The sequence below is a fragment of the Stegostoma tigrinum genome, chromosome 44 (assembly GCF_030684315.1).
Source record: "Stegostoma tigrinum isolate sSteTig4 chromosome 44, sSteTig4.hap1, whole genome shotgun sequence".
Classification (NCBI taxonomy): domain Eukaryota; kingdom Metazoa; phylum Chordata; class Chondrichthyes; order Orectolobiformes; family Stegostomatidae; genus Stegostoma; species Stegostoma tigrinum.
This window is the reverse complement of record NC_081397.1, coordinates 2,069,096-2,091,996: the sequence shown is the minus strand read 5'-3', so window position 1 is coordinate 2,091,996 and position 22,901 is coordinate 2,069,096. Positions and strand designations below refer to the sequence as shown.

The window sequence follows — 22,901 nt, the reverse complement described above, 5'->3', positions numbered from 1 at the left end:
CAGGCTCAGCATTGATAGCAGCGGCCTGTGTGTATTACAGAGAGAATGGCCAGAACCAAGCAGACAGCGCGCAAATCCACCGGAGGGAAAGCTCCCCGCAAGCAGCTGGCGACCAAAGCGGCCCGCAAGAGCGCTCCGGCCACGGGCGGAGTGAAAAAGCCTCATCGCTACAGGCCCGGCACGGTGGCTCTGCGGGAGATCCGCCGCTACCAGAAATCCACCGAGCTGCTGATCCGCAAACTGCCGTTCCAGCGCCTGGTGCGGGAGATCGCTCAGGACTTCAAGACCGACCTGCGCTTCCAGAGCTCGGCCGTGATGGCCCTGCAGGAGGCCAGCGAGGCTTACCTGGTGGGGCTGTTTGAGGACACCAACCTGTGTGCCATCCACGCCAAGCGGGTCACCATCATGCCCAAAGACATCCAGCTGGCCCGCCGGATCCGCGGGGAGCGCGCCTAAAAGGAGCGTGCCCCACCCTGCACATTCACCCCGAGAAACAACGGCTCTTTTCAGAGCCACTACACTATCCAGAGCGAGCAGCAATCGTCAGGCACGATGGACTTTAGTTAATGCTATAGATGTCGTCTCAATGCAACAGCTCTGACAGAAACTTAATGTGTCTGAGATGCACTAATTCATCTTAAAGACAAGACGCAACTCGGGGCAATCAGATTTATACACTTTCACTAATCGCAACAAATTCAAGTACTGCACTCCACGTTTTATAATTTATACATTTCTAATTGAAACGCCTCTGAGTGCGAATTGCTTCCCTTGGCGTTTCCCCAGCTGTAACTGAACTTGGAGGAGGAGGAGGATGGTGGAAAATAATCGCCAATTTCAAAACCCACCACAACATACAAACTATGTTTATATTTTTGTTCGTGCACTCGAAATTTTGCGCAATCTCCCACTAGTGGATTCGTTCGACCAACTGAGGAGGGTCGGGTCAGTCTCGAATGGCCTCTTTGTGGCGCAGAGCTATTCCATGTCTCTATTTCCCTGTCAGCGTCTGGGTGGGAATGCCCCTTTGAGTCACTGTCCCTGTAGCAAAACCTCCAACTTTATTCGTCCCGTCCGGCAGCTGTTCTAGTGTTATCTCTCAAGGAGAAAACAAAAGGGATTATTTTTGCTCATTTAGACGTCCGTGCTCGCACATAAAATGCAAATTAATTAGCCAGCATTGACGGTCTAGCTGCTTTTCACTGATGTGGTGGGTGGCTCTTAAAAGAGCCTTTGTGTTCGCAAATTCAAGTACGGCCTCTTCACTTTTTCGCGGAGCCCCCTGCGGCGGTTTTCTTGGGCAGCAGCACGGCCTGGATATTAGGCAGCACCCCGCCCTGAGCGATGGTCACCCCTCCCAGCAGCTTGTTGAGCTCCTCGTCGTTGCGCACGGCCAGCTGGAGGTGCCTGGGGATGATGCGGGTCTTCTTGTTGTCCCGGGCCGCGTTACCGGCCAGCTCGAGGATTTCAGCCGTCAGGTACTCGAGCACCGCAGCCAGATAGACCGGCGCTCCGGCACCCACACGCTCAGCATAGTTACCCTTTCTCAGGAGCCTGTGAACACGGCCCACCGGGAACTGCAGGCCAGCCCGGGACGACCGGGACTTGGCCTTCGAGCGAGCTTTCCCTCCACTGCCCTTTCCTCTCCCAGACATTACCACAACCTCGCAAACACTTTCACAGAGAATGCTGCAATGTGGCCCCATCCCGCCCTCTTATACCTTCGGGAGGAATGGGGGTGCGGCCATTGCTGATTGGTCACATTGTTCGGTATCTCCTCATGTCGATTCCATTCCCAATCAGATATCTGCTTCCCTCACCAATCCGGAGAGGGCCCGGGGAGGAGGCGGGAACGTCCCGGCGCCAAATCATCAACCGCTTTCTTTCAAACTCGGAAAGCCCGCCAATATGTACAAAACTGGAAGAAGTTTTACAAAGAAGAATGCGTTCATATTTCAGATAATTTACTTTTAGAATACGCCTGTACACTTCACACAATCTCTCTCTGATTCCCAGGCCTCAGTGAATCGATGTGTTTCTGATTTTTTTTATACTTAAGAATAAGCAGATGGCAGAAAAAAGAGCCCGCCCGAAGTAAGTCTCTGCACAGATTTATTTTATTTCAGATCAGCATATAATGCTGATCATGGAGATAATGATAACAGTATCACACAACAATTTCTTTCCCGTTTAGCGCATTACTGCTTTAAACAACATTTTACAATCGCGCTCCCTACTGCACGAGATGAACAATATTTCTACTTTTGCGATGCCAGTCCGGCAGCTGTTCTGCTTTCATCTCGGTTCACTTTGAAATGTTCCCACCGACAGCAGAAAGCCTCATTTATAGCTTTCTGCAAAACTGGATGGAACCCGCGGGGAGATTTGAAAATAAAACAAAATTCCTCTGCGTGGAAACCGTAGGAAAATACCGGCGCCAAATCATCCACCGTTTTCTTTCCGATTTGAAAAGCCCGCCAACATGGGCAATACGAGGAAGACGCTTTACATGAATGCTTACGATTTAATTTCCTTTCAGATTACAAATTGATCCTTGACATAACCTCTCGTTCTCACTCAGTGAGAAACACCGGCTTCGGGAAATTTTGTAATTATTGTGCTCGATCAGACTTCCCTGTTCATCTCGGTTCATTTTGAAAGCCTCTGACCGAGAACGGCAAGCCCCACATACTGCATTCTGAAAATAAATTCCGAGAACTTCACGTCGAGATTTGGAAATTGAAACAAAACACAAATCGCACAATACTACTCTTCGTGGGTCTCAAATTCGGGGTCATCAGCTTTCGTTACCACGGGAGAAATTTCGGGATCATTACCCACAGGGACAAAACCCTCCAACACGTCCGAAATGGGAAAAAGACGTTTTACAAAGAGGAATGAATAATTTAATTTTTCATCAAATTTAATTCATTTTTCATATTGCAAGTGCACCCTGAAATATTTCGGAAAAACTCACATGACCTTCTTGCCGGTGAAACTTTAGTTTAAAGTTGCCGTCCCTGTTGTCCTTGATCAGACTTCAACCAGTTTCACACTTGATATGGCAATCCAGCAGTTAATCTGGCTTTATCTCAGTTCAGTTTGAAAGCCTCTTATCGACAGCTGAGATCCTCATTTGCAGTGCTCTGCAAACATCAGACGAAGTCTCAGTGGCCCTTTGAAAACTTAATGAAAGAAAAGGGCAAGTAAATTTCAAAATCTATTCGTGGGACGAGAACAGTTACTTTTCATTCCGAGGGTGAAACTCGTGTTTCATACCCCAGGGGACACTGTAGCTTTTGCGCTGATCAAGGGTTAAAGAGTAACTGAAAAACATAGAAGTTGCAGAAAAAATGACTCCGGGACGATAAATATGCTCTCTATATAGGCAGGGAAAACAGTCAGGGAACTACGCAACCGAGAATAAAGGGCAGAGGGTCAGGGATCACACGAATTTTTTTTACAAAAGTTTATCGAAAACGAAACACAAAGCTTAGGGACATGAATTATACAGACCCAGAATAAACGACAAAGTTAAAACCTAATTTCTTAAGAAGGGTCTCGCCCCGAAATGTAAACATTCCTGCTCCTCTGACGCTGCTCGGCTTGCTGTGTTCACCCAGGCCCACACCTTGTTGTCTCAGATTCTCTAGCATCGACTATCCAAGTTAAAACGGTTCAGCTGTCTCAGTGCAATTGTGGGTGGCTCTTAAAAGAGCCGTTGGGTTTTGGATTGGTGTCTGCTTTCAGCAGTGAGGTGTCTCACTTGGAGCTGGTGTACTTGGTCACCGCCTTTGTACCCTCCGACACGGCGTGCTTGGCCAGCTCCCCGGGCAGCAGCAGCCGCACGGCGGTCTGGATCTCCCGGGAGCTGATGGTGCTGCGCTTGTTGTAATGGGCCAGGCGGGAAGCCTCCCCTGCGATACGCTCGAAAATATCGCTGACGAACGAGTTCATGATGCCCATAGCCTTGGAGGAGATGCCGGTGTCGGGGTGAACCTGCTTCATCACTTTGTAGATGTAGATGGAGTAACTTTCTTTCCTGCGTCGGCTCCTTTTCTTGCCGCTTTTCCCCGGCGCCTTCTTGATGATTTTCTTCGCGCCTTTCTTGGAAGTTGCCTGCGATTTCTTCTCATCTGCCATAACGACGGTCACTGTCAGACACAGAATAAGGGAAAGTGGGCGCGGAGATCGCTTTTTATAGGCTGCTGGCGTCAGCAATGCTAATGAGGGATTGGGGAGGTCTTGTTCATGATTGGACAGTTTACAAGAATCTCAGAGGATGTGATTAGCTTTTCTGTGATTGGTTAGTGTGGGACACAACGGGGATCTGTCAGGATAAGCAACGAAAAGTGAAACACAAGCCGAAATTTTGTCCACGAATCACTCTACATTTAACTCGTTATTGTCATTTATTGATGTTGTGAACACAGTACCTGAGAGTTTTTAATTGCGACAATGTATTTATCTGCTCAAAGCAACCTTTCATGTATAACATATTATTTTGTTTCATCATTCTCTGTAGTTTCTGCATTACACTATAAGCAGTATTGTGTCCAGAGCTTGATGTTTAATGAGGGATAGTTTGTCGAATATCTGTCAGTCTCTGCGATATGAAAATGGGAGTGCAGTTATCCATCTGACGCTTTTCATGCAGTGTGGATGGTAATTACTCTCTCACAGTCTGTTCCTGTCATACTGTCATAAAGATATACAACACTCGTGGGTCCACCTCATCCATGGCAACCAGATATCCTCAATTAATCTAGTCCTATTTGCCAGCATTTGGCCCACATCACTCTAAGCCCTTCCTATTCATACACCCGCCCAGATGTCATTTAAATGTTGTAGCTGTACTCAACTCCACCACTTCCTCTGGCAGTTCACTGCAATTCCACACTACACTCTGTGAGCAAACATTACCCACCTTAAGTTCCTTTCAAATCGTGATTTTCTCATCCAAAACCCATGCCCTCTAGTTTTGGCCTCCTATCCCGTGTGCATAAGAACGTGATTATTCATGCTATCCATGCCCCTCTTAATTTTATATCTTCTACACAGTCACCACCCAGCCTCTGACACTCCATGGAAAACAAGCTGCAAAACAAGCCACAATAAGCCCTGTCTATTCAGTCTCTCCCTGAAACTCAAACTTTCAAACTGTGGCAACATCCTTTTAAACATGTTCCTGACTCATGCAAGTTTAACACTACATTCCCTATTGCAAGGGGGCACCAGAACTGAATGCAGTATTTCAGAAGTAGTCTAACCAATCTTCTGTACAGTCACAACATCACCTCCCAATCCTCAATATACACTGAATGCCCTGACCAATAAAAGCAATTGTATCAAACACCTTCTTCACTGCCCTGTCTCCCTGGAATTCCAACTTCAAGACGCTTATGAGCCTGCATTCCATGGCCACTGACTTTGGCAACACTTCCCGAGAATTGACCATGAAGTGTGCAAGTCTTGCCCCGATTTTCTGTGACAAAATGTAGCACCTCACATTTGTCAAGTTTAAACCCCAGCTGCCACTCCATAGCCCATTGGTCCTCTCGATCAAGGTCCTGTTGTAGTCTGAGGTCAGGCAGTCATGCAGCATGGACAAAGGCCCTTCAGCTCAAACTGGTTCATGCTGATCATGGTGCCCTCTCAGCTAATTCCAACTGCCCACATTTGGTCCATATCCCTCTAAAACCTACCCTTTTTTTAATGGTGCAATTGCACCTGCCTCAACAACTTTCTCTGGCAGCTGATTCCACATGTGCACCACTCCGCAAGGTCCTTCTTAAATCCCTCTATTTTCTTGATAAACCTTCCGCACTTTCAAAACTACATCTTAATTTTGTATTATTGGAAAACATACGAATCATGCCTTGTGCATTCACATCAAGGCCACTTATCACACAATCATCGAATCCCTACTGTGTGGAAATAGGCCCTTTGGCCCAACAAGTCCATGCTGACACTCCGAGCATCCCACCCAGATCCATCCTGCTATAACTCACCCAACACATGACTGAACACTACGGGAAAATTCCCATAGCCAACCAACCTCGCCTGCACATCTTTGAACTGTGGGAGGAAACCGGAGCACCCGGAGGAACATCATTCAGACACGGAGAGAATGTGCAAACTCCACACAGATAATCGCCTGAGGATGGAATTGAACCCAGATCCCCGGTGCTAGCCACTGAGACACCGAGGTGCCCAACAAAGGTCACAGCACAAACCCCTGTGGCACACCACGAGTCACAGGCCTCCAGTCCGAGAAACAAGCTTCAACCATCACACTCTGCTTTCTACCATCGAGCCATTTTTGAATCAAATTAGCTAGCTCTCCCTGGATCCCTTGGAACCTAACCTTCATTACTAGTCTGCGTGCAGGACCTTGTCAAAGGCCTTACTAAAGTCCACACAGACTGCATCTACTGCCCTCCCCTCATCTATTCACTTGGTTACTTCTTTGAAAAACTCAAAGATTTGTCACATGTGCCTTTCCGCACACAAATCCATGCCGACTATCCGTAATCATACCTTGAATATCCAAATGTTCATTGATCCTGTCACTCAGCATCCTTTCCAATAACTTGCTTACTGCTGGTGTTAGGCTCACTGGCTGGAAGTTCCCTGGCTTGTCTTTCCTCCCTTTCATAAACAATGTAACAACTTTAGCCACCCTCCAGTCTTCTGGAATCTCGCCAGTGGCTAAAAATGAAGCTAAAATCTCTGCAAAGGAAGGGCCTCTGCAATTTCTTTACTGGCTTCCCACAAAATCCGAGATGGACACTATCAGAACTCAGAAATTCATCCACCTTTGTATGATCTAAGGCTGCAAAGACACCCTTTCTGTTCATACATATGCAGTCCAAAATATCTCTACTTCCTTCCCTTATTTCTAATAGGGATTATAGGGTGGCACAGTGGTTAGCACTGCAGCCTCACAGCACCAGGGACCCAGATTCGATTCCAGCCTCGGGCGACTGTCTGTATGGAGTTTACACATTCTCCCTGTGTCTGCGTGGGTTTCCTCCGGGTGCTCCGGTTTCCTCCCACAGCCCAAAGATGTGCAGGTTAGGTGGATCGGACATGCTAAATTGCCTGTACTGTTCAGGGGTGTGTGGGTTACAGGGGTATGGGTCTGGGTGGGAAGCTTGAAGGGGTGGTGTGGACTTGTTGAGCCGAGGCGCCTGTTTCCACACTGTAGGGAATTAATCTCATTTCCTTAGCATCCATGATTCTCTCCTCAGCAAACACTGAGGAGAAATATCCATTAAAAATCCTCCCCTTCTGCTGTGGCTCCACACATGGACCACCATCCTGATCTTAAAGAGGTCCTCCTCTCCGCAGCCAACCTTTTACTCTTATTATAACTAATGAGCCTCTGGGGATTATCTGTAACCTTTTCTGCCAGATCCATTTCATGACATCTTTTTGCTCTTCTGATTTCCCTCTTGTGTGCTTCTCCACTTTTTATAGTTATCTAGGGATTCACTTGAGCCTGATAGTTTAAACCCAATGTATGCCTTCTTCCCTTTCCTGACCAGATCTTCAACGTTGCTTGATATTTCAGGTCATCTACCTCTGTCATTTCTGTTGTCCAAAAGTGTGACATTATTAGTCTGTACCTTTCAATGTGTGCTCTGTGAATGTGTGGGTGTAGTTCTCAATCCATGCCTGACAGTTTCTCCAAGAAAATGCATGAGTGTTGTTACTCGTACCTACATGTCCATTCGGTGGTATCAATGTAAGAGTGCAGGCATTAGTCTGCACATGCCAATTTCTGCTCCGTCAATATGCGAGTTTAGTTTCTGTTAGGCAGATGTGAGAAGGTAGTTATCACACTGTACCTGGGAGACTTTGTTCTGTGACTATTGAGTTCAGTTGTCACACTGTACCTCCCAGTTTTTAGTTTGTGACAAAGAGAGTGTGGTTTTAAATCTGAGACTGTCAGTTTCTCCTAAGTGAGTTTGTTTGTACAATTATCAGTACATTCCTGCAAGATTCTGTTGCATGAATGTGTAATTGTAGTTATCATTCCGTCCATATCAGTCTTTGCTGTGTGAAATTATGAGAGGATGTACTAATTTTTCCCCATCAGTCTTCTGTCTTGTGAAAACGGGTGTTTAGTTATCAATCTGTTTATTTTCATCCATGCTCTGCGAATGTTTGGCAGCAGTTATCACTATCTCAGGAGCACAAAATCTGATGTTTCGGGCCTAGACCCTTCATCAGAGAGGGGGATGGGGAGAGGGAACTGGAATAAATAGGGAGAGAGGGGGAGACGGGCTGAAGATGGAGAGAAAAGAAGATAGGTAGAGAGGAGGGTAAAGGTGGGGAGGTCGGGAGTGGATAGGTCAGTACAGGGAAGATGGACAGGTCAAGGAGGCGGGATGACGTGATCGGTTGGAAATGGAGGTGCGGCTTGAGGTGGGAGGAAAGGATTGGTGAGAGGACGAACAGGTTAGGGAAGCAGACACAGGTTGGGCTGGTTTTGTGATGCAGTGGTGGGAGAGGAAGAACTGAGCTGGTTTTGGGATGCAGTCGGGGAAGGGGAGATTTTGAAGCTTGTGAAGTCCACGTTGATACCACTGGGCTGCAGGGTTCCCAAGCGGAATATGAGTTGCTGTTCCTGCAACCTTCGGGTGGCATCATTGTGGCAATGCAGGAGGCCCATGTCGTCTGAGGAATGGGAGGGGGAGCTGAAATGTTGCGCGACTGGGAGGTGCAGTTGTTTGTTGCAAACCGAGCGGAGGTGTTCTGCAAAGCAGTCCCCAAGCCTCCGCTTGGTTTCTCCAATGTAGAGCAAGCCACACTGGGTGCAATGGATACAATATACCACATTGGCAGATGTGCAGGTGAACATCTGTTTGATATGGAAGGTTATCCTGGGGCCTGGGATGGGGGTGAGGGAGGTGTGTGGGACAAGTGTAGCACTTCCTGCGGTTGCAGGGGAAGGTGTCTGCTGTGGTGTGGTTGGAGGGGAGTGTGGAGTGGACAAGGGAGTCATGGAGAGAGTGATCTCTCCGGAAAGAGACAAGGGTGGGAATGGAAAAATGGCTTGGGTGGTGGGGACGGATTGGAGATGGCGGAAGAGTCGGAGGATGATATGTTGTATCCAGAGGTAGGTGGGCTGGTATGTGAGGATGAGGGGGATCCTCTGGAATCACCCTACTGCATCCCAAAACCAGCCCAGTTCTTCCCCTCCCCCCACTGCATCCCAAAACCAGCCCAGCTTGTCTCTGCTTCCCTAACCTGTTCTTCCTCTCACCAATCCCTTCCTCCCACCTCAAGCCGCACCTCCATTTCCTCCCTACCCCTCATCCCGCCTCCTTGACCTGTCCATCTTCCCTGGACTGAACTACCCCTCCCCACCTCTCCACCTGTAGGCTCCTCTCTACCTATCTTGTTTTCTCTCCATCTTGGGTCCGCCTCCCCCTCTCTCCCTATTTATTCCAGTTCCCTCTCCCCATCCCCCCCTCTGATGAAGGGTCTCGGCCCGAAACGTCAGCTTTTGTGCTCCTGAGATGCTACTTGGCCTGCTGTGTTCATCCACCTCCACACTTTGTTGTCTTGGATTCTCCAGCATCTGCAGTTCCCATTATCACATCACTCTGTATCTGTCAGGTTCTGCTTGATGATTAAATTTCCAGTCTATCCATGGCAGTTTCTGTTATAAGAATGTGAGGGTTTAGTTATCACTCTGTTTCTGCCAGGCTCTGTGATGTCAACGTCTGAACGCTGTTATCAGTTCTTTCACTGTCAGTTTCTGCGACTGTGTGTATGTGAGTGTGGTTGTCAATTTATACCTGCCATTTTCTGGTATGTGAATATGAGAGTTTGGATATTAAACAGCGCCTGCCAGCTTCTGATGTGTCAATATTTGAGTGCAGTTATCAATCTGTTCCTGTGATAACGGGAACTGCAGATGCTGGAGAATCCAAGATAACAAAGTGTGGAGCTGGATGAACACAGCAGGCCAAGCAGCGTCTCAGGAGCTGCTTGGCCTGCTGTGATTGTCCAGCTCCACACTTTGTTATCAATCTGTTCTTGACAGTCTCTGCTATGCAATCGGTGGGACTGAAGCTGTTTGTCATTGTCAGTATTTACGGTGCGAATGTATGAGTGTAGTTATCTATCCGTACCTGTTTGTTGCACCTGACAAGATAACATGAATGCAGTTACCAGTCAATGCGAGTCAGCTTCTGCTATGTTAATACAGAAGTTAGTTATCAGTCTATGCCTGTGTGTTCCTGTTCTCTGAATGTATGACTGTGATTATCAGTCTCCAGCTCAAAGATTCCTCAATGTGAATACGTGAGTTTAGTTATGGATCTGTACACCGGACCTGAAATGTGAACTCTGTTTTCTCCCTCACAGATGCTGCTGGACCTGCTGATCTTTTCCAGCAACTTTGCTTTTGTTCCTGATTTACAGCTTCCGCAGATAACAAGGCATGGGGGTGGATGAACACAGCAGGACAAACAGCATCTTAGCAGCATAATAGCTGACGTTTTCGGCCAAGACCCTTCATCATAAAAAGGGGGAGGGGGAGAGGATTTTGAAATAAATCGGGAGAGAGAGGGAGGTGGACTGAAGATGGACAGACGAGAAGATAGGTGGAGAGGAGAGTATGGGTGGGGAGGTAGGGAGGGGATAGGTCAGTCTGGGGAGGATGGACCGGTCAAGGGGGCAGGCTGAGGTTAGGAGGTAGGAAATGGAGGTGCGGCTTGACGTGGGAAGACGGGATAGGTGAGGGGAAAAACAGGTTAGGCAGGTGGGGAAGAGCTGGGCTGGTTTGGGATGCAGCGGGGGGAAGGGAGATTTTGAAGCTGGTGAAATCCACATCGATAGCTTGAGGCTGCAGGGTTCCCAAGCGGAATATGAGTTGCTGTTCCTGCAACCTACGGGTGGGATCATTATGACACTGCAGGATGCCCAGGATGGACATGTTGTCTGAGGAATGGGAGGGAGAGTTGAAATGGTTCGCGACTGGGAGGTGCAGTTGTTTATGGCGAACCATGCGGAGGTGTTCTGCAAAGCATTCCCCAAGGCTCCGCTTGGTTTCGCCAATGGAGAGAAAACCACACCGCGTACAGCGGATGCAGTATACCACATTGGCGGATGTGCAGGGGAACATCTGCTTGATGTGGAAAGTCATCTTGGGGCCTAGGATTGGGGTTAGGGAGGAGGTGTGAGGGCAAGTGTAGCACTTCCTCCGGTTGCAGGGGAAGGTGCCGGGTGTGCTGGGGTTGGAGGGCAGTGTGGAGCGGACAAGGGAGTTGTGGAGAGAGTGGTCTCATCTGAAAGCAGACAAGGGTCGGGTAGTAAAAATGTCTTCGGTGGTCGGGTTGAATTGTAGATGGCACAAGTGTCGGAGGATGATGCATTGTATCCAGAGGTTGGTAGGGTGGGATGTGAGGACCAAGGGGGTTCTGTTTTGGCGGTTATTGCGGGGTCAGGGTGTGAGGGATGAGGCACTGGAAATGTGGAAGACACGGTTGAGGGCATTGCCGACCGCTGCGGGGGGAACATCCGCAGTTCTTTCGGTTTTTATATTGTCCGTTTATGCTGTGTGAAACACTGAGTGTGGGTATCTATGTGGGCCTTTCAGTTTCTGATTTGTGGATGTATGAGTGCAGATTTACTTTGTACCTGTCAGTTTCTGCTCTGTAAATGTGAGAGCGTAGTTGACAACCTCGTCCTCACAGTTTGTGCCGTGTGAATGAATGCAGTTATATATCTGTCTCTGCCACTTTCTGTTGTGTGAATGTGAGAGTGCAGGAATCAATCTGTACCACTCAGTTAATGCAAGTGGAATGAGGGATGTAGGTATCATGTACATGTCCGTGTTATCATCAACCTGTTCCTGTCAGTTTCTGCTATCCGGGTACCTGAGTATAGATGTCATTCTCTGTCAGTCAGTTTCTACTCAGTGAACATGTGTCTGAAATTATCAGTCTGTCCATGACACTGTTTTGCTATGTGAATGTTTAGTTATCAATCGCTCTCCATCAATGTCAATGAGGAGAGCCTGAGAGTGTAGTTATTACATGTTTTAATACATTCTGATCAGATACTCAACTACAATAGCAATCATCCCAATATCTACTCATGGAGCTGCACCAAAACACTGTTCAAGTGAGCCACAACACACTGCAGCATCCAGAGCTGCGAAAAGCTGAGGAAGAACACGATACAGTGACTATAGAAACGAAGGTTACCTGAAAAGCATTGTCCTTCGACACCTGCACAACAGACGACAAATGGATTACACAGCACGTCCAGAGACACTAGTCACCTGACCAAACAAGAAAAACATATCAGAAATGAGCACCATATTGCCCCGAGCCAACAACCAGAACTGACAGAACCAACGTTATTTGCACGATATCGTGCACAGATGCCAAAAACAGTACAAAGGCCAAACTGGTAGGAAACTAGCCATCATGATTCGTAGACACAAACTAGCTACCAAGAGACATGGCCAACTATCACTCATCTCAATACGCATGGACAAAGAGGGACACCAATTTGACTGGGACAACTTAGTCATCTGAGGAAAAGCCAACCAAAGACATGCACGAGAATTCCTGGAGGCCTGACATTCAAACTGGAATGCCATTAACAAATGCGTAGAGCAGGATCCCATACACCAACCACTGAGAAACAAATCCAGAAGTGATGTCAGCCACGCCAGCAAACTGCAGCACATGAACAGCCAGCAGGACACAACAGCAACACATCACCAGAGGTGCACTGAAGGTATTATGTAGATGGTGACAAAATGTCTCTAAACAAGCAACAAGCTTGTCGAGCAATTCAACAACAGCATAGTTATTAATCTGACCCCAACGGTTCATGCAATGCAAGTGTGACAGCAGTTATCATTGTGTAGCCGCCAGTTTCTGCAATTTGAATGTCACTGTCATCAATCTCTGAGTTTCTTCTTGGTGACCATGTGAGTGCAGTTATCAATAACGGCCTGTCAGCTTCTACTCTGTGAATATGAGAGTAGTTACCAAACTGTATCTGTCAGCTAATGCTTTGTGAAACTGGGAAGGCTGACTCCAGAATCTGCAGCTCTTGCTATCTCTAAAGTGATCGTCAATCAGTTCCTATCAATTCCTTCTGTATGGATATGTGCATGTAGAGCAACCTGTACCTATCAGTACCTCATAATTTGCAAGTAAAGTTATCAATATGTACCTGTGGGAATCTACTTTGTGAATATTTGAGTATAGTTATCAAACTGTACCCGTCGGTATTTTTTAAATCTGTGGATATGCAGTTATAAAACTGTACCTGTCACTTTATGGTCTGTGAAATTGGGAGTTGTCATCAATATGTAGCTGCCAGTTTCTGCTGTGTGGATATGTGAAAGTAGTTATCGTTCAGTTGCTGTCAGTTTGCTATGTGAATGTGAGTGTTGTTTACTAACCTGTGTATCCCAGTTTCTATGATGTGAATGTGTGAATATCTTTATTAATCTTTAGCTGTCGGTTTCTGCAATGTCAATATGTGAGTCTCGTCATCCTTTCTCTTTTGTATGCATTTGCAACACAAATGAGTGAGGTTAGGCATCAATCCATACTGGTCATTTTCTGCTTGTAAAAGTGGCTTAATTGTCAGCAGCCAGTAATATTCTTAGTGGAGGTGTGATTCATTATGTGATAATTGCTAGTAGAGTAAGTTTACGTAGATTTCATTCAGATACTGAGTGTATAACTTCAGTTCATCCATCTTCAAAAATAGTGTACAAGTTAATGGGTGATGAATGCTGAAATTTGTTGGAACTGTGTATTTGGAATGGAGAGATAAGAAAAATAAAGTTTAATTTCTCCAACGTTGTTCTCCTGTTGGAAAAATTTGAACATATCTGTTGGAAATTAAGTTCACTGTGTGTCCAACTCAATCTGCTCTGTGACTGCGGAAAGGATGTTCTGTGCTCTGACAGTGGGAACATACCTGCTGTTTATCAGAAGGATCTGGTCACACTTGCCTCTGCACTGAAGAAATCTTACTTTGTCTTGGTCATTCAAGTGTTTTCTTTTTTTCTGCGGGAAGACAGAAGAGATAGTTCGTGTAAAGCAACATCAATTGGGTTTGACAATGTTTAACTGATCAACACAACATTTCATTAATAATCATTTGGATATACTAATATTACTAGGAATTCTAACATAACTATGGGTTTTGATCCAATCTTGCCCGAGCTGCTCCTTGTCTGATCATTTCGAAAAACTTCAACACCATTTGAATGAGCTCCTGAAAGTAAATGATACCTGTACAGCTCCATGACTGGAACCACCCAGTGGAAGCTTGTCAGTGGATGCGAGTTTAGTTATTGATCTATTCATGTCAGTTGCTACTTGGTGAATGTGTGAGTGTAGTTATCAATGTGTCCCTCGAGGTCTTTGGTAATTATTCATGTATTACACAACAGAGGCTGACAGGGACAGAATGATCAGGAACTACTGATCCATTTAAATTATGCAGCACAGAAGGTGGCCATTTGGCTCATTATATCCATGCTGACCCAAACACCCCAAAATGGCCATCATAAAATATGATCTTCTTGCATACATCCCATAGCCCTGCAGCTTGCAGACTTAATGTGGAGGTCCAGGTATGTTCTTACAAGAGTTGAGAATCTCTGCTATCAGCAACTCAGGCAGCGTATTTGAGATAAGCACCCTCTCATAAAAATGGTTTTCCTCCCATCATCTCTCATCGTCCTGCCACTTCACTTAATCTACACCCAATGGTTTTTAAACTCTATGCCAAGGGAAAGATTCCCCCTGTCGACTCTATCTCTGCCCATCCCAATTGCCTGAATCATGGCACTCCCAGCTTTCACTGTTCAAAATAATACAGCTCCAACCTCTGCAATCACTCCTCATAGCGATAACTCTCCAGCCCTGGCAACATTCCAGTAAATCTTCTCTGCAATATATCCAGAGCAATAACGTTTTCCTGTAATGTGGTGACCATCGCGGCGCACAATACATCAGTTCCAGCCTCACCAGTGTCTTAAATACTTTCATCATTATAGCCCTACTTTTGTGTTGTATACCTCTGCCAAAAAAAGGACAGCATTCTTTATACCTAGTTTCACAATCTTATCCACCTATACTGCTATTTTCATACTCCATTATACTTGCACACCAAACCACTCACTTTATGTACAATTTCCACACCACCTCATGTATTCCTATTTTGTGTCCTTGCACCTCCTGAAATGCATTACCTCACATTTATCAGAGTTGAACTCCATATGCCACTCATCTGCCCCTTCCACTAAAACTTCTATATCATTTTGGAGCTGACAGCTATCCTCTGCACGACCAGTACACTGTTAAATTTTTGTGCTGGCTGAAAATTTCCCAATTGCATCCCCATGTTCAAGTCCAAGTTGTTATCATATAAAACAAACAGCATAAGTCCCAACACTGAGCTATGAGAAACACCACTTCAAACAGCTTTCGGTTTACAAGGGCAGCCATTGACCATTTGATTCCTGTTGCAAAGCAAACTTTGCTTCCAATTTAGCACATTGCTCTGTATCCCAAAAGCCTTTCCATTTCTGATTCATCTGCTGCATGGTACTTTATCAAATGTCTTACTAAAATCCCTGTGGTTAACGTGCATTACACTATCCTCACACATTCACGTGGCATTCACTGACAGGTATTGATTGATAACTAAAATCACACATCCACGTTGTGAAAACAGACAGGGACTGATTGAAAAATACAATTGCACCTTCACACAGCAATCAGTGTCTATTTGTGTTATACAGATGTGAGTTTTGTAATTAATCTGTTGATAATGATGTGTGAACATGCGACGTGAATATTTGAGTGCAAATTTCCATCTGTATCTGCCCACGTCTGCTCTGGGAACCTGAGAATGTAGTTATTCATCTGCAACTATCAGTTTTTGTGATGTGAATATATAAATGTAGTTCTCAATTTGTAATGCTTTCCTCTCCATGAATACGAGAATACAGTTATCTATTTCTACCTATCATTCTTAGCCATGTGCATATACGGACATTGTTATCAATCTGTCCCTGTCATTACCTGCAGTGTGAATGTTGAAGTGCAGTTGTAAACCTTTTCCAATCAGTTTCTGTGATTTGAATATGGAAATATAATTGTTATTTCCCCCTATCAGATTCTACTCTGTGAATATAACTGCCTTGTTATGCCATTTTATGCCTCATGCGGCTTGGGAGTGTTACTGTGAGTTTCTTCTGATCAGTTTCTGCTTTGTGAATATGAGAGTGCAGAAATATTGTCAAAGTACATCTGGGAAACAGACCTTTGGTCCAACAGTCCATGCCGACCAGAGGTAGCAATTTCATTCCTTTCCTTTCAGCATCTGTTTGTTGTATGAGAGGGAGATTTCTCATGAGGTGCCAATCTGAATTAAAGATGGGTATTGGGCTAAGTGACACTGTCCTTTTCCAAATGTCTGCTTGTGTTTCCAGCTCTGCATGTATGATTGGATTCCCTTTATGAGGTGTATTATAAATTATTATATCATTATAACACTAATTTATAATACATTAATCACATAGAGAGTGTGGGCATTCTTCTGAAATAGTCAGTCTCCCACTCAGATTATAAGCGTGGTTACTGCTGGTTTTCAGCAGCATCGGCTGACAGTCAGCATGGGATCGATTCAGTCTCTGGCATTGTGTGTCAATGTATTCCTCATGCGTTGTCTTCATATTTCACATGGGTAACGAGGGGTAATGTTGCATTGAACAAGTTACTTGTAGGAACTGCTGACATTCTTCTATTGTTCAAATCTCTGCTGCTCAACATGAATGAGATTTTACCCAATGCCAAATAATCAGATCATGTAAATTAAACTGTTTTAATACCTTTGTCAGTCTCCGACTCTGTGGATACAGTTTGGTCACTGTCCGGTTTATGATAGTAAGTTTCGTTCGGGATTGGTCAGTCACTCAAAAACTGAATGTGTATTTATTCCTCCTGTAACAAGATCATGAGATCAGCGTTTCTTCAATCTATTTCCAATGAACTCCAGTTATCTGTATCTGTTCACGACCCCATTTGCTTTCTTCTTTGGTCCATTTAACAACATGTTTATGCAGTACTTCTGCACGAGATGGGAGCTGCTTTTTCATTTGTACCTCTTTGGAAGCAAATTAAATTGTAATGTTTATTTCATTTTAAACTTGGCCTACTATATATTTCCTTCAGTTTCAACAAAGGAAATTGACGCACTAGTTACGTGTCCAAATCAAAGGCATGGTGTGATATTTGGAAGCATATTTAATCTGGATTTCAATTTACTTCTTCAGCTGTTTCAGTAGAATTCATCATTGATCATGCAATCGATTCAGTATTTTCTGATGTAGTGAACATGACGAATTTACTTTATGCCAAGCTTATACCTCATACTTAATCCTCAAGGAAAGTATTCACATACTGGGATTGAAGTACTTCGCTCTTACCGTGTCCTATTAATGCGTAATGAAAGGGGAGCTTTCCCACCCATGTGATATTTAAGAGAAATGGCATTTTCTTTTGTTTTTGCCTGGGTATCTACTAACCTGGCAGCATCTCCACGCTTTCTAAGTTATTCTGTACCGACGGTGTATTGGCACAAGAGCTGCTGTTATGAAACAAGACAGACAGATACACTCAATTGATCCTATTTCTATCTTCCTGTATTGCGTTACTGAGCAGATTAAGTATTTCTTGCAAAGTGGAGAGCCAATTACCACCATGGCAGAGGACAGAGTTTTCGGTTCATTTCTTCTTTCGCAAATGTGAAACAGCCTATATTCTTCAGTTGTTTGTGCCTCCAGCATTTATAAGCAAGTGAAAATGCAAGGCATTGCAACTGAAATGAGTCTGTGCCTTTCTTTAGAGTTGAGGACAGAGAAGCAATGGACCTTTGCCAAGGATACATTGCAGAGTCTAACTGCTGTGGTGATATCAAAGGATATTTTCAGGATGAGATTAATATTATTCAACATTGCATAGTGACACAAGTCTTGGAATGCTGCTAAAGTAAAGATGTTAATTTAGTATGTTATTGCCAAAGAGGAAGTGCAATGAACAAATCAACTGCATTGCAGCTGACTGACCACAATGTTTGTTGTGCAGGAAAGAAAATTAGCCTTCTTACTTGGATTTTGTTTTACGGCGCGGACATTAACATGCTCGGTGTTGAACTTTTGTTTTCTGTCATTCACTGGGCACAACTGGAACCGTCAAACTGAATTTACTGAAGAATAAACACTGTTGAACAATGTTTGCAAAATATAAGTGAGGGCGGTTCTATTGTGATCTTGCTTGTTTGAAAAAAACGGCATGAAGCTTTTCTTGTGTTTTATGTAAAAATTCAGGTGGATTGTCAAGAGGAACAGAGCTATTTGAACAAATTTTAAGCTAATTTGAAAACAAAAGGTCTCTGATTATAAAGTCCTCTTGCTTAACATAGAATAAAAAAAATCTGATCATGCTTGGTGAAGAAATTGACAACTGATAAAGGTGAGGATGATACTTCCTCTGCCAACATGACACATTTATGGAATTTGAATACTGGCTGAATTGATGTAGAATTGTCGGCTGGTTGTTTCTGAACAGTGCAGATTCAGTGAGAGAAAGGACTGTTTCCTGTGCTGCAGACGTCTATGAATTTGTGTGTGAGAGTGGTAATCATCGCTTCGTACTTGTCGGTAGCTGTCACGTGAAGATATGAGCGTAATCATCAAACTGTCGCTCTCAGTTTCTGCTGTGAAATATGTGAGTTTCGTTATCAACCTATATCCATCAATTCCTCTTGCGTGAATGTCAAAGTGTTACAAATATGTCCCTGTCAAATTTGTCTGTGAATACGCAAATGTAGTTATCAATCTACATATGCTTATGCTCTTGCTGTCCTGTCATGTATGCATGTATTTATCAGCCTGTACCTGTCAGTTTTTGTAGTCTGAATGTGTGTGTAATTATCTTTCTGTCCCTGTCATTTTCTGATATGTGAATATGAGTATGCCGTTATCAATACGTGCCTGTCAGTTTCTTCTCTCTGGCTGTGCAAGTGTATTTAACCATTTGGCCCTGTCAGATCCTGTCCTGTAAATCTGAGAGATGAGTTTTTAGGCTATGCCTGACATTATCTGGTTTGTGAATGCATTTATCATTCTCTCCCTGTATAATTTCTGGGGTAGGGTTTCTGTCTTTTATTTCGGCTTGCTCTGTCTCTGGTCTGGATACATATAGAGTTTAATGTTCATTTGTTGTTGCAAGCTCACTGTATGAGACATACTTAATTGTACAGTCAACAATCTAGGTTATCTGCTTGAGTGTAGGTTATTCTCTGTATCATTTCAGGTCACTACTTGATTTCCTTCTGGTCCATTTAATAGCAAAGTTTATATTCATTGGAAGTGTATCAGATGGTTTTCACTATTCAGTTTGTAGTTTTATGCAAACAAATGCAATGACAATATCAATTTCAATTTCAATCTGAAAGTTATCCTGATATGCAATTTCTCCAGTTTGTACAAAAGGAAATGATACTTTAATTATCTCTAAGTCGATGAGATGGTGACACAGAGAGGTGAAATTAATCTCTTGTTCGATATATTTCTTGGACTACTTCTTGGGAATTCAGTGTGTCAAAGAACAAAAAAAAACATTTCAGCAGAGGAACAGGCTCTTTGGCCCTCCAAGCCTGTGCTGATCCATATCCCCTGTCTCAACCTGTCACCTATTTTCCAAGGATCTGTATCCCTCTGCTCCCTGTCCAGTCACCTATCTGTCTACATACATACTAAGGGACACTATAACGCACGCCTCTACCACCTCCGCTGGCAACGCATTCCAGGCACCCAAAGCCTTCTGTGTAAAGAATTTTCCATGCATATCATCCTTAAACTTTTGCCCCTCACCTTGAAATCATGAAGCGTAGTCAGAGAGTTCCACACTCTTGGAAAAAGCTTCTTGCTATCCACCCCGTCAATTCATCTCATGACTGTGTAGGCCTCAATCAAGTTCCCCCTCAACCTCCATCTTTCCAATATAAATAATCCTAATCTACTCAAACTCTCTTCATAGCTAGCACCCTCCATACCAGGCAACATCCTGGTGAACCTCCTCTGCACCTTCTCCAAAGCATCAACATCCTTTTGGTAATGTGGTGACCTGAACCAAAAACAATATTCCAAATGTGTTCAAATCAAAGCCCTATACAACTGTAATATGACCTGCCAACTCTTGCACTAAATGACACATCTGATGAAGGAAAGAATGCACTATGTCTTCTTGACCACTCTATCGACATGCGTTGCCACCGTCAGGGTGCAATGGACCTGAACACCCAGATCTCTCTGGGCATCAACTTTTGCTGGGGCTTTGCCATTTACCACATAATTCGCTCTTGAAGTGGATCTTTCAAAATGCATCACCTCGCATTTGCCTGAACTGAACTCCACAAAATTTGTCCTTTTTTTCCCCAAATACAGTGAATGAGTGATCTTGACATTATGAACACGGGAGTGCATGTCCACACGAGGATTGAAGTATTTAGCTCACATTCTTTTCTATTTGTCACTTATCATGAAAGGCTAGCTCTCTGACCTGAAATCCGTGAGTGGAAATCATCTTCATTGTTACACTGTGAGGTTTGCAATATACATGATCTTCATGGCTGTTAGATGGTGTGACACGTGTGATGGGGATAGTGTATATATTTACAACTCAGTGGAGTGCGTGTGTGCCAGAAAGTGTGTGCGTACACTCTGCTGGCATTCTACGTCAGGCTTTGGGACAGGATGTGCATTTGGAAGGCACATTAATTAACTGTTCTGGCTGAGCCTGGGACATGTATTTGACAAAAGATGAATGCTGTCCTGCTCAGTTACTGATGATAACGTCAATGTTTTCTTCCATATCTGTCCTCATTATCTGCTATATGTTTGGTTGGTGTAACTATGTGACAGCATGAAAGATTTCTTCACCTTGACAGTAAATTTGAAAACATGCTTACTAAATGTAGGTTTACTGCCATTCTTTTGTGTCTATTTCAGATGAAAATTCAGTCTATTCACTTTCAAAAATGCCATAAATGCCAATAGGCTACAAATGATCTTTTTTGAAGCAGGGTGGTGTATTGAGAAAACAGAGGGGGAAAAAAAAACTATTTTTATTTTGTTGTTTGTGCTTGACTGTTGGCTTGCACGCATGTCACCAGAAATTGAGTTTAATGTGTCTCTGACTCAATTTGCTCTGTGCCTGTGGAAAGGATGTTCTCTGCTTGGACATGGTAACATACCTGTTGGTTGTTCAAAGCAGCTGGTCACCCTTGGCTTCGTACCAAGCACACATTACATCGTCTTGTTCCTGCAAGCGTTTTCCTGGGGGAAGACAGCAGAGTTTACTCCTGTAAATCAACATCAATTAAGTTTTAAAATGTCAAAAAGATTACTGTAATACTCAGGTAATAATTATTAGGATGTTTCTTTTCTTTAACTTCTTCTGAAGAACGGTGCTCCAAAAGCCTGTCATTTCAAAAGAACCTGAGAGATGATGACAGTGTCATGAGACATCTACCTTTTCTTTAAAGTCATCAATTCAAATGCAGGTCTGATTCCATTTTAACTTTCAGCTGCGCCTTGTCTGAGGATTTTTTAAAAAATATATCTGCTTCGATAGCAATTGGGTAAAATCTAGAAATGGAACGATAATTGTACAGCTCCACGTAAGGTGTTACCCAGAGCCACTGCAATGTCTGCGCAGCTCATGTTACCAAATCCCAATGCACTGACTGTAGAATATATTGACTCTAATCCATGTCCTTTACAGGGTTCTTATATTTCCAGTCTTGTCTGTGTTTCGACTTTGACAGCACAATGTCAACAAACAGCATGAAACAGAAGCCAAACAAGGAATTTCCATCAGTGGTTGGGGATTTGAAAACCACAAGACTGACCCCCAGCAGCTTCTTGCCGCTGTGTCTCCCTCAGCAGGCCCACACACAGCCCGAGAAAGGCCTCTCTCTCCCCGCCCCCAGGATGCTCTCTCTCCAAGTTCCGGGACCAGTTCCTGCCCCGTTCGGCCACTTACCAACAGCCCCCGGTTCTCCCTGAACTGAGCCCGAATCAATGCCGGTCTCGGAGCCCCCATCTGTGTCCCAGACTCACATCTCGATGCGCTGCCGGAAGGAGCCTGCTGCTCCCCCGCTTCCCTGGGCGCTGGTCTCTCCATTGCGGTCTGTTTCAAACAAACCTCTTCCACTCACTGAGTAAATGCCCGTCAATGGCAGCGCAGGGGGAGGGCCTCACGCATGCGCTCCTCTCAACAGCCAAAAGCACCTCTTTTTCGGGGGGAATATCGCGCATGCGCTACTTTTCCAAGTAATTCCCAGAAACAGTGATCAATTGATCATTTCCCCAATTCACTTTCCACCCAGTTTCAGCAAAGCAACTGGGGGCTGTGGGGGAAAGAGCAGAGACCGTTTGTATATAATGACTTTTCTTTCCCACGATTCAATACCAATTCGCAAAAAAAAGAGCGTGAAACAGAAGCTGAACGATGAGTTTCGATCGTTTCCCGGACCATGTTAATAACTCCCTCCCTCCGGCTCTCACAATCTGGTGGGCAAGTGAAGTAGCTAACGGCCATTCGGCCCGTTAGATGTGCTCCCTAATTCAAAACATCACGCCTAATCTTATGATAACAAAGTGTGGGGCTGGATGGGCACAGCTGACAAGCAGCATCTTAGGAACACAAAAAACTGGCGTTTCGGGCCGAGGCGCTTCAACAGAAAAGCGGAGGGGGAGAGGATTTTGAAATAAATACGGAGAGAGGGGGAGGCGGACCGAAGGTGGACAGAGGAGAAGATAGGTGCAG

The 22,901-nt window shown here is 44.6% G+C and overlaps 2 protein-coding genes and 1 pseudogene across 7 annotated transcripts; 1 reads left to right on the top strand and 2 right to left on the bottom strand.

Annotated features, from left to right (window-relative positions):
* Positions 1-22,901, top strand: part of LOC132206835 (uncharacterized) — a 660,697-nt pseudogene that overhangs the window by 1,061 nt on the left and 636,735 nt on the right.
* LOC132206844 (late histone H2A.2.2-like) lies at positions 824-1,682 on the bottom strand. The gene has a single exon (XM_059641940.1). The coding sequence runs from the start codon at positions 1,653-1,655 to the stop codon at positions 1,263-1,265; it is 393 nt and encodes a 130-aa protein (XP_059497923.1). The 5' UTR covers positions 1,656-1,682; the 3' UTR covers positions 824-1,262.
* LOC125450255 (histone H2B type 1-O-like) lies at positions 2,119-22,259 on the bottom strand. Of its 6 annotated transcripts, none has more exons than XM_059641932.1 (6): positions 22,116-22,259; positions 21,325-21,406; positions 16,898-17,009; positions 13,972-14,060; positions 12,228-12,304; positions 2,119-4,154 (listed from the first exon to the last, which is right to left on the bottom strand). In XM_059641932.1, the coding sequence occupies exon 6, from the start codon at positions 4,141-4,143 to the stop codon at positions 3,763-3,765; it is 381 nt and encodes a 126-aa protein (XP_059497915.1). In that variant the 5' UTR covers positions 4,144-4,154; positions 12,228-12,304; positions 13,972-14,060; positions 16,898-17,009; positions 21,325-21,406; positions 22,116-22,259; the 3' UTR covers positions 2,119-3,762. The 6 variants fall into 6 exon arrangements, 5 of the variants coding, with proteins under 5 accessions (XP_059497915.1, XP_059497913.1, XP_059497914.1 ...); XR_009443199.1 differs by lacking the exon at positions 12,228-12,304 and having other exon boundaries at positions 3,093-3,185; positions 3,517-4,154; XM_059641930.1 differs by lacking the exon at positions 12,228-12,304.